We start from the raw sequence: 11,414 nt of genomic DNA, 5'->3' as shown, positions 1-11,414 counted from the left end.
AGGGACGTATCACGCAGGGGTGGGGAAGCCAGATACGTGCGCAGGGTTGCCAAGGGTGAAACTTTTCATTGACTTTGCTCACTTCGGGACGGGGCGCTGGAGGGTGCGGGTCGTCTCGGGAAGGACTGAGAGGCTCGGAAGACTCGGTACTAGGAGGGCCGGACCACCCGCCAGCTACAGCCCGGACCGTCCTCCCACCCCATGACACAAGCCACCCTCCGGTCCGCCATCCCAACGCGGTCACCGCCGGCCCGCCCTCCTTCCCCCGTCGCTGAGCCCAACCTGCAAAAAGCTGAATTATTTGAGAGCCACAGTCCTTAACCCCCACCAACTCGCCCCCAAACCTCAACGAAGAAAAGGACACATTGGCTCCGGCCCGGCGGCGCCCAGGAAAAGAAGGGCGAGCGACCTCTGTCCCGCGCCCCGGACCACCCTGGAGGGAGAAGCCGTCCCGTGGTCGGCAGCCCACCCCGCCGCCGCAGAGACCCGAGTGAGTGAGTGGGGGGCTTGCGGGCGGTTGCCCCCTGATACCCAATAGTCCCGACAGCTTCTCCTGCCCTACTCCCGCTCTTCGTTTTGCTGGACGCTCCACGTTACTGTCGCGCCCCCGCCCCACGCCTAGATAGCATTTTCCTTTCCCCCTGTGCTCCATTTCCCCTCCTCACGCTCCTGCCATCCTGGGGTACCCTAGAGCTCCCTTCTTTCCCTATTGCAAGAGTAGCTCCCTCTTCAATGGGGTGCATTTCCCCCCTGTCCGCCCCCCTCACTTCTTTATGTCCTAGAGACTTGCTTGATTTTTCTTGTTCCCCAACTCTCACCACCATAAAATAAATCAGAGGAAGGAAGGGGATCCAGGCCTTGTTTTCTGCTTTTTTCCCCGTGTGTAGGAAAGGGGGGGGCAATAATTAATAGGGTTTATTTCTGGCCCTGTGAAGCCTGAGAGATGAAGGGTGGACACTCCCCTCACCCCCTCCCCCTTTTGGACCAGTCACTGGTGACCGACCTCTGGCCGCTGGGCCAGAATTCACAATTTGGGCTTAAGCTCTTTATTCTCTTCAGTGTTTTCAGTGGAAACTGGGCGAGGAAAAAAAAAAAAAAAGTACCTTTAGAGTAATACCAGTAAATGGATTCTGGTTGATCCTGGTGAGGTGCCTGGGAGGAACAACCCCTACTCCTAAGCTCCTTCTGTCCAAAGGATGGACTGTGTCCTTGACCACAAAGGGAGGGGAAGGAGGGAGCAGAGAGGAAGGGCAACTGGCAGGCCCTTTCCTACCCCCCAAGAGAAACCAGAACCCCACACAGCAAGCTTCAACGTGGGGACAAGTGGAAGGGGTCTTGAGGGCCTGCTCTGTACACTAACCTTTTTCTTCTTCCTATCCATCCTACCCTGGGAATGGGTCCCTCATCTTAGATTTTCCAGCACCCCTAGAAAAGCACCCCTATTGCTTTCTTGGGCTCCTCTTAAGCGGAGGGGGAGAGAAGCTAGTGTGGGAGGAAGGATTAGGACGTTTGTTTAACACCCTGTAGGGGAGCTTTGCTTAGGATCTGGTAAGTCTGGTCATGGAGCAGGCCTTGCAGTGGGAGGAGACTCACAAACAATTTTAAGTATTGGAAGGTGATGTTCAGGTGTCAGATACACAGTTTTTTCTTCCGTGCCCGGGAACCTCTTCCCATTTCCCTCACCAGATCTGGTTACTTGGACTTGAATTAGAAGAAGCGTGAGGCTTGGGCCCTGCTGGTTTCTGGCCTTCCGATTGCCAGCCCGGCGCCTCCCCGCAGCTTAACTGGGAATTTCTTCGGCTGAGAGGACGGGAGAACTGGCTTTTAACTACTGCCTTTACTTTCCTGGTTGTTGGGGTGCTGGAGCCGAACCTGCTGGTCCTTAACTGAGAAGGCTCTTTCTTTTTGACTCCACCATCCCTACAGCAACTCCAGACGGGAGACCACCAAACCCCAGGAATACAGATTAAGCAGCTGGGATGGGGGTGGGAATGTGACCTTATGGGTATTCAAGCCCACCGCCTTCAGCCTGGAAAACCTCATTTGAAGCCAATCCTTAATTCAGCAGCCATGGGAGGCGGTAAAGAGAAAGGGAGAAAAAGTTCAGCCTCTCAGGAAACCGAGACATGAGTATGGTACGGTGATACAGTACGGCGAGTAGGCCTTATGGGTAGAATTTATATAAAATGTATTAGGCGGTGGGAGGGGGAGGGGGCAGTCCACCACAGCGCGCATGTGCCTCGGAAACTTTTCCTCGGTGCTCGGATCATCGGCCGGCTGCCCTTACTGGGCATGCGTGGTTTGCCCGCGGAGCCTTCGCAAAGTACGCAGGGAGGTGTAGTGTGCAGTGAAAGTAGGTCACTTGGTGCAACCCGAGCGTGTGGTTTCTGAGGACTACAAGTCCCAGAGTGCGGGGCGTGACTTCGCTGCTGGCCTCCCCACTTAAATTGGGGCTCAGTCAAGTCTTCCCGGCTTCGGAGGAATCTGGAGTGCCCTAGAAAAGGTCGTTTTAGGCGGAAGGAGCCTTGTCGTCAGACTTGGGCTGTGCCAGCCAGTGTTTTGGGGAGACGGTGTGACTCTGGGCGGGGTTGTGCAGTTGGCCCAAGTCCTGGAAGCTTTTGAACCACACCTGCCCCGCCAGTGCTCTGGGACTGGTGGGGTGGGTTTGTCCCTTGTGGCCCTGGGGCTCAGCTCTTACTCCCTGGCACCCAGTTTGTGACACCTACTGACCTTGTCAAAATTGAGGACCCCTCCTCCCTGACTGCTCTGCCCATACTCACTTGAATCCAGTTGTACTTGATTGTAAGACGCTTTGAAAGTTAAGGCTTTGTATGCCTGAATATTTTTATAGGTTCTCCCGGTTTGAGAGCCTGGTGGAGACCCTTGCCATTGTCTTTCCTTTTCTCCTTTATTTTTTTATTCGATTTTTTTAATAGAAAAAGACTGATTTGTTCTTCCAGTCATTTATGCGTTCATTGGTTAATTCTTCTTGCATGTGCCCTGACCAGGGATGGAACTCACAACCTTGGCGTATGGGGATGACGCTCTAATCAATTCTCCCCAGCCAGGTTCTCCTTTCCTCTTCTAATATATAACTATTTTTCTTCTTTAAATTCTTCCTTTGCATTTTTGTTAGGCATTTTCTCTGGACTCTCCATTATCCTATCATTGACTGCAGCCGCCACCACCCTCATTTTTGTGCTTTTATGCACTTTTGTTTAAAATGAGTCCGCCAGAGAGATCTGATTAACTTTGTTGCTGGACGTAAACAAGCGGAGGATAAGATTCTAAATAAGGTTTGACAGGATTTGTTTTCACATTTGCAGCTTTTTAATATATTGACAAAAGGTAAATTTGCTATTGTTAAACAGCTTCTTAGAGTCCTCTTCTGCTGCTTAACCCAAATCTACTTGTGTCTTTTATTGAAGGGTAGTTATTTCTAAGCTTTCTAAACTTACATATTCTATAAATATTTTATATATAAACTCTAGAATTTGTTCATCGCCTAAAAAAAAAAATGAGCAAACTCATCAGAGTGGTCACTTCTATCTTTAGTTAAAGACAAGACAGCACTAGTGCTTTAGTCCTCTGTTCCATAAGCTTCTTGAAGTCAAAATTAGAGCCTGAGCTGATAGAGCAGAGAATCCCATTCTGGTTGTCCGGCATTTTTGTAAGGTTCCACCCTGAGCCATCTGGCCTGGCCTGCTCTCCAATTAAAGAGGCAAAGGTGGCATTATATATACTTCCTTGCTCGTGTGGCAGCATCACTGAGGTATAAATTGGTGTGCAGCTTTAGTTGCTTATGCCGCAGAAAATGGGTCGCTAGGCAGGGCTGATGATAGTGCTTCTATTGTATTTCAAGGAGGGAGGCTTATTTCCCAATGACTTTAGCCTGCATTTAAAATGCTCTCATTTTGAGACTGAACTGTTTAGGGGAGGTTAGCTTGGAAGGCAAATATGCATTAAAGTTGCAGGAGGGCTAGAAATGTGTGGGAGCCCTTTGGTCTATGTGGCATGCTAAGCGGCCGTTTGATGCCTTGAGAAGCGTTATAGACTGGATTCAAGGCTGTGTCATTAACTTCAGGCTCATTCTTGGAAACCACTGCTGACTTCCTCACAACATTTTACATTTTAATCCCCTCTGTGTTGGATACCTCTAGTGGGCTACTGTAGCCCTTACGTACCTCTTCTTCTTGTTCTTTTTTTTTTTTAGGATTTTATTTATTTTTAGAGAGGGGGAAGGGAGGGAGAAAGGGAGAGAAACATCAATGTGTGGTTGCCCCAGCGCCCCCTGCTGGCCCACAACCCAGGTATGAATCCTAACTGGGAATCAAACCAGCGACCCACGACCCTTTGGTTTACAGGCCAGAACTCAATCCACTGAGCCACACTAGCCAGAGCCATACCTCCATTCTTGAGCAGAGGCCCAGGTTCCTGGTGGCTGGCTTTGCATCTGGTGATGAACCCAGTCCTCAAAAACAGAAAGCCCCTTATCTTTACCTTTCTTCTTCTCTTAAAACCATAAGGCCCCTGGAATTGATCTGTGGTGACCATGAATAGACATTTGAAGCAACTTAGAGATTCAGTGTTTGTTGGAAGCTGTGATAGAGGGAAGATAAGGGTCCTCTGAATCCTGAGCATCCTGTGGGGAGCTTGGGGGAGGCCGTGCTCAGAGCATCTCTGTTGGTGACTCCCCCACATGGCCCTCTGTCTGCTCAGACTTGAAATGAGGGCAGGACTAGACCCAGCCAGGGTGTGTACTGCTCCAGATTGACCGATTGATCTTCTCTGAAACTCCCCTCAGAGAGCTTCACTTGAGGATTCAGTCCTAAAAATGCCCCTAGGAGACATGGCCCAGGTCTGAGAATTACAGGGAAGTGAGTTGAGACAGGTGTTCAGAAAATTCAAGGTCTTCAAGCCTAGAATTAGTCCCTGGATACTCTGTGCTGGACCAAGAAGGGATTTTAATCGAATTCCAGCGCCAGGTCTATCACAGTACTGAAGATGCCCTTGACAGATCCCGGATCAGTCTTACTTCTGTGCTGAGCTCAGCGGCACAGTCTCCCCCAGAGGTCTGGCTAGGAACATGTTCTGGCCTTGTTGGCCCTGCAAGGCAGGTGGCCTTTTCAGTTCACTTCTCTTGTAGCATGAACCTGGAGCTATCCTTTTGGAGAAAGCGAGGAGATGAGGATCACTGGCTCTTAGGGCTTCACAGATCATCTTCCTGGGACATGAGACTGGCCCAGAAGTCAGGAATAAACCTCTTTGACCTCTGTGCGATCTGGCTGTGAGAGAATCCCAAAATAACAATCTGAGTGTTTATCTTGGGCTGCCTCCTCTCCAGGGATCTCCAGCCACTTGATAAATCTGATCTGGTGCCAAGGACAGGTGGTCAGACAGTCCCTGGGAGACTGAGTGATGATGGATCCCCAGCTGGAAGCTGCAGGGTGATGGAAAATTTCTTCTCTCTGCCCTCCTCACCTACCCTCTAGACGTGTGCTGGCCAACAGGACCCGCCTTCCCTCTCCTTTTCCTCTGCAGCCCTGGGCAGTCCTCGTCAGCAGTTCCATTGTTGGCCCAGGCAGGCCTCTTGACTTTTTCCTGGGAATCATGCTCTCATCTCTATTCTTGGAGGCCATCTGGATGGCAGTGCTTGCCTTGGTTACACTGCACCGTTCTTAAATCAGTTCTGCAAACCCAGAGTGAGCCAGAGCACATACATACCCAGGAGCCGGGGATGACAGATCGGGGATGACGGGAGTCCAAACCTTCAGTGAAACGTTGGCAGTGCTACTTCTTGTTCAGTGACCTGTATCCCTTTCCATTTAAGGAGGAAAACTAAAGATTTTTAACTTATATCTTGGCCTGTGGCAATTTGGGAGCACAGTTTCACTGAGATATTGCAGACTTAACAAGTTAGCAGAAGCCTTCCCTTCTCCAGCTGAATTAAGGGTTCAATTTTTTTGGTGTTAGTTGTGCAGTGGTCTGAATTCTCAAAATACTGGAAACCACAACATCTCTATTTCTTTAGAATTACTTTAAAAAATAATAGCTAATTTTATCAAGTACCTACTGAACACCAGGTACTGCAGGAGGTGGTTTACGTCCTTGAACTAACCTAATCTTCGTGGTAACCCTCATGTTGCTGATGAAGCTAAGGCTCAGAAATAGCGACTTGCCCTCAGTCACATGACAAAGGCAGTCACCAGTAGAGCAGAAATGGGACCTTGGGTCTGTGTGATCCGAAGTTGGGGCTGTCGTGTCCTTTGCCCTTGATTGTCTAAGGCTTTCTGCTCATCTACTCATGCCGCCCTCTCTTGTTTCCCAGAGCCATCTGCAGCCCGAGGCTGCCTACCTTCCATCTTCTGCCTTTGGCTTGTGCACGTGCCCTGCGCCAATCATCTGCTCAGGAAAGGACCATGCAGCTGGAGATCAAAGTGGCCCTGAACTTCATCATCTCCTACTTATACAACAAGCTGCCCCGGCGGCGGGCAGACCTGTTTGGGGAGGAGCTAGAGCGGCTCTTGAAAAAGAAATATGAAGGCCACTGGTACCCTGACAAGCCACTGAAGGGCTCTGGCTTTCGCTGTGTCCACATCGGGGAGATAGTGGACCCTGTGGTGGAGCTGGCCGCCAAGCGGAGTGGCCTGGCAGTAGAGGATGTGCGCGCCAACGTGCCTGAGGAGCTGAGCGTCTGGATTGACCCTTTCGAGGTGTCCTACCAGATTGGTGAGAAAGGGGCCGTGAAAGTGCTGTACCTGGATGACAGCGAGGGCTGTGTTGCCCCAGATCTAGACAAGGAGATCAAGAGCAGCTTCAACCCTGATGCCCAGGTATTTGTGCCCATTGGCAGCCAGGACAGTTCCCTATCCAACTCCCCATCACCATCCTTTGGCCAGTCTCCCAGTCCCACCTTTATCCCTCGCTCCACCCAGCCCATCACTTTTACCACCGCCTCCTTCGCTGCCACCAAGTTTGGCTCCACCAAGATGAAGAAGGGCGGTGGGGCAGCGAGTGGTGGGGGTATGGCCAGCAGTGGGGCAGGTGGCCAGCAGCCCCCACAGCAGCAGCCGCCTCACATGGCCCGCTCTCCCACCAACAACCTGCTGAAGCACAAGAGCCTCTCTTTGTCTATGCATTCACTGAACTTTGTCACACCCAACCCAGCCCCTCAATCCCAGCTCTCGCCCAATGCCAAGGAGTTCGTGTACAATGGTGGTGGCTCTCCCAGCCTCTTCTTTGACGGGGCCGATGGCCAGGGCAGTGGCACCTCGGCCCCCTTTGGGGGCAGTGGGGCCAGCACCTGCAACAGCAGCAGCTTCGACATGGCCCAGGTATTTGGAGGTGGCGCCAACAGCATCTTCCTGGAGAAGACACCCTTCGTGGAAGGCCTCAGCTACAACCTGAACACCATGCAGTATCCTGGCCAGCCGTTCCAGCCCGTCGTGCTGGCCAACTGACCGCCCACCTGCCCGTGGAGCCAGGAGAATGCAAGACCACAGAAAAGAGAAAGGAAAGGAAAGGCCAAAAAAAGAGGAAAAGAAAAATATACAAAAAGATTTCCAATCTTCTCACTCTCACTTCTAGAAAAATGCAACGGAGGCATGGAGTGGGAGGGGGCTCCCGAAGCACCTGAATCGAGTTTAACTCTGCTGTTTTCCTGCCTGCCTCTGATTTATTTGGTTGGTTTGGGTTTTTTATATTTTTTTCTTTTCTTTTTTCTTTTTTTTACATGTAGTTTTCTATATAACATCTTGATTAGTGACTTCCTGTGCTAAGAGTGGTCCAGATGTGAATTGCTGCTCCCTCTTGCCCTCCCTTCCTTCCTCTCTCCTTCACACACCTAGTTTAGAATTGGTGTGTCCAAGCTCACAGGGAAGGGAGAGCCACAGCTGGGGCCTGGCCTTCCTCAGAACCAGGAGAGGCTGTCCCACGTCACTGCATCAGTCATCCAGCTACCCTCTCACTCAAAGCCATCCAACCTCAACAGGCCTTCTTGTGTCCTGCCACCCAGATAGGTCTGCCACCGGCCCCCACTCCCTCTCAGGCATGGGTCACAGGGAGTTTAGCGCTCTGTCTATTGGAATTCCTTTCATCTCTGTCCTGTGGCCTCTGCGCCACCATCCCCACCTGGCATACCAGACTGTCACTGTGGCCTTGGAGACCCAGCTGTTGACATGTGTGGCCTCTCATGCAGCCCCTTCTTCCCTGGGCCTGAGTTGGTGGGTAGGGAGGTGGGGCCGGTGGGAGGGTGGTGTGTACACATGCACGTGCTTGGTTTGCTGTCCTATTTTAAAGGGTTCCCAGCCATGTGAAACTTCCTCTCTGGATGTGATTCTGGGTTGCCGCAAGTGCTTATTTACATTTGAGGGTGGGGAATAGGCCAGGGCAGGTTGTCAGTCCTTTTATAGGGTGTTTCGCATGGTGGGGTGAGACTGGCTCAACCTAAGACACTCCCAGGGGAAAGCACTGCAGAAGGAACTGGTTTCCAAGCTCCGGAGGGATCTGCACTTTTGTTTTTGACCAAAAAAAAAAATGTTTAAACAGTTCGCTGTGAGGGGCTGAGGGAATACCCAGACTCTGACACCTAAGAGAAGTCCTTGGACTCGGGCCCTCCTGTTGTGTGACCCTCGCCCAGTGTGGGAGCTGCTTACCTGAGACCCTGGCAGGTGAGAGTTTTGGGGCAGTGCCTGTAATGGGCAGTCCTGAGCCTCAAATTGAGACTTCTTGGTCCTTCGGTTGTAGATGTTTTACTATTTCTGCCTCTGCCTGCTTGAAAATTTTTGGTACCTCTCGCCATCCACCCAGCCCTCACTGCCCGGCCTAGCCCCCCTGGGCCTTGACGCCATGAGGAGTGATGGTCTGGGAGGTCCAGGCCTAGCCAGCACAGCAGGGTGTTGGACCCTGGGTATAGAAGAGCATTCACTCCCCCCTCTGCCAGAAGAGAAGTTGTTTCTCCCACCCAACCCCAATGGGCCAGCTTCCATACCATGAGGCTTTGGCAAGTGGGGCCCATGGTATCAGGGTCCCCATCACCAGAAAGTACCAAAGCCTTTGGCACCCCACCCTCCCCAGTGACCCCAAGTGAGCAACTGCTGTGGCAGTGGGTCCAGCCCAGACAGACACTGCCAGCCTCTCCCTGCACTGGGCACCAGCTCTACCTCCCCCAGAGGGGCAGTGCCCTGGCTCCTCAGCCTAGCACCATCTGTTCCCCTAGACTTCTCAGGGGCCAGCCCAGTCTGGGCCACTCTCTCTCCCTAGCCATTGGCTCCCACACAGGTGACAGGCTCAGGCAGATTGCTGCTCTCCGGAAAAGGTTGGATGCCGCCTTATGCCCCCTCCCAGCTCCCTCCTCCCACACTCACGTACACAGGTACCCCCACACCTGGTCAGCTTGTTATCTTACCACATGCAGGGAGAGGGGGAGATTTACCCCTTAGTGTCTTGAAATACGAAGAAAAATGTATGTCCAGGAGCATGGCTCCAGCGCTGGGCCCTGGGCCCAGTTCAATCTGTCTTGTCTCAAATCTAGGCATTTTGCTTCAATTTTATTTTTTTTAAGAAAACAAAAACAAAAATCTGCACTAATTTACCTGGTTTCATAGAAAAACTTTTTTTTTATTTTTTACATTTTTTGGTGTCCGTTTGTATTGAATAATTTGCTACATTTGTAAAATGTAAGAGGTATATATAATATATGTATATTTCTAACGTAAAACGTAATTTTTTTCTTTTCAAGATTTTTTCTTAAGAAGAGAGAAACAAAGATATTTTTTCAGGAAAAACAAACTTTAAAATAAAAAAGAATAAACCTTTTCTCCCCTTTCCCCATCCTCTATCTACCCCCTCTTTCCAGGAACGAATCAAGAGGTGGATCGTCTTGTAAAGAATGTAAACTTTTAGTCCAGAATAATGTCTTTTTCTCAATGCAGTGAGCTGTAGATTCTCCAGTTGGACCCATAGGGACGGGAAGGGGGCATTGAGGCGATGTGGAGAGGGGCGTGGGGGAGCAGGGCAGTGAACTTGTTTTCTTTAGTGAAGGAGGAATACAATCAGGCGTTTTGTATTCAGAATGTTGTGCAATATTTTGGAATGGGACATTGGTGTGTTTAGAGATTTAGTTTAAAAACAAAACAAAACGATTGATCAAATCTGTACAGTTTATATTGTTCCAGATTTTTTTAAGTTTGTATTAAAAGCATGATATATAATAGCCTTCTGCGTGCTCCTGGCTTGTTTTGTTTCTGGGCTCCGATTTGGGATGGAGAGAGAGGGAGTGACCTGGCCCCTGTTGGTTTCAAGAAATAATTGCTCATCCTCACCTGACTGTTGGATGAGCGCAGGTGTCACAGACTCCTTTTTGACCACCTGTCCCGTCAGCACAGGTCACCTCAGTGCCCACTCCCCCAGGTCCTTCTCCACTGGTGGTGGAGGTTGTGCAGGGCCCCAGCTCTCTGCACTCACCGGGGGTGGAGCCTGGACTGGAAGCAGAGCCTTAAGAACAAGAAGATGCCTCTCTGGCTCCTTTAGGAACAGCCTCCAGCAAGCTCTACATCCGGCATTTGCTGACTCCATTAGACCTTTAGGAGTGCGCAGGAATGAGAGCCCCCCAGAGCCTGGGTTTGGGGAAGAGCCAGCCTCCTACCTGATTCCCCTAGGAGTTGAGCCACCCCCTCTCTCCTAGGCCCACGAGGCTGGGAGAAGGGAGGAGATACAGATAACCTCCTTCGGTACCTTCCCAGCAGTGATGCACATCAGCCCGAAAAGGCCCCTGGGTTAAAGCAGGCAGTCAGGTGTTGGTTGAATCTTACTTCACCGTCAGTGTAGCCTGGTGATAACAATTATTACCTCCACAGTACTAATGAGAAATGGGCTCCAAGTTAGGTTACCTGCTAAATTCACAAAGCTAGGAAGTGGGGAAGCTGAGGTTTTGACCTGTGTACGGCATTTGTTTTGTTTTTAGATTTTTTTTAAAGATTTAATTTAGTTTTAGAGAGAGGGGGCCAGGAGGGAGAAAGAGGGAGAGAAACAATGTGTGGTTGCCTCTGGTGCACCCCCCAACAGGGGACCTGGCCTGCAACCCAGGCATATGCCCTGACTGGGAATCAAACCAGTGACCCCCTTGGCTTGCAGGCCAGTGCTCAATCCACTGAGCCACGTCAGTACGGGCAGTGTATGGCATTTTTCGTGGATAAAACTGACAATAGCTATGGAAGGGCGACACGAGGTAGGCAGGGAGGGCCTGACCTCTAGGCTGGGCAATAGGCAAGCAGCTCTTCTGGGCAAGGGCGAGATAGGGGTCTCCTCAGGCCCCTCACCAAACAGGCCAAAACTGATCCCCCTCACCTCCTGTAAGCATGTGACCTGGGCCTAGGACCTCTCAGGCCAAACATGCAACCTCTGCTTAGGATCCT

At 50.9% G+C, this 11,414-nt stretch overlaps 1 protein-coding gene across 1 annotated transcript; it reads left to right on the top strand.

Moving 5' to 3' along the window:
- Positions 1-13: 13 nt before the first annotated feature.
- On the top strand, positions 14-10,213 carry TOB2 (transducer of ERBB2, 2). The gene is made up of 2 exons (XM_024579461.3): positions 14-490; positions 6,329-10,213. Exon 2 carries the CDS (start codon positions 6,420-6,422, stop codon positions 7,458-7,460), a length of 1,041 nt encoding a protein of 346 aa, XP_024435229.1. The 5' UTR covers positions 14-490; positions 6,329-6,419; the 3' UTR covers positions 7,461-10,213.
- The last annotated feature ends 1,201 nt before the right edge of the window (positions 10,214-11,414 follow it).

Source organism: Desmodus rotundus, chromosome 3, assembly GCF_022682495.2.
Source record: "Desmodus rotundus isolate HL8 chromosome 3, HLdesRot8A.1, whole genome shotgun sequence".
NCBI classification, from domain to species: domain Eukaryota; kingdom Metazoa; phylum Chordata; class Mammalia; order Chiroptera; family Phyllostomidae; genus Desmodus; species Desmodus rotundus.
Note: the sequence above shows the minus strand (reverse complement) of the source record. Positions and strands in the feature narration are given on the sequence as shown.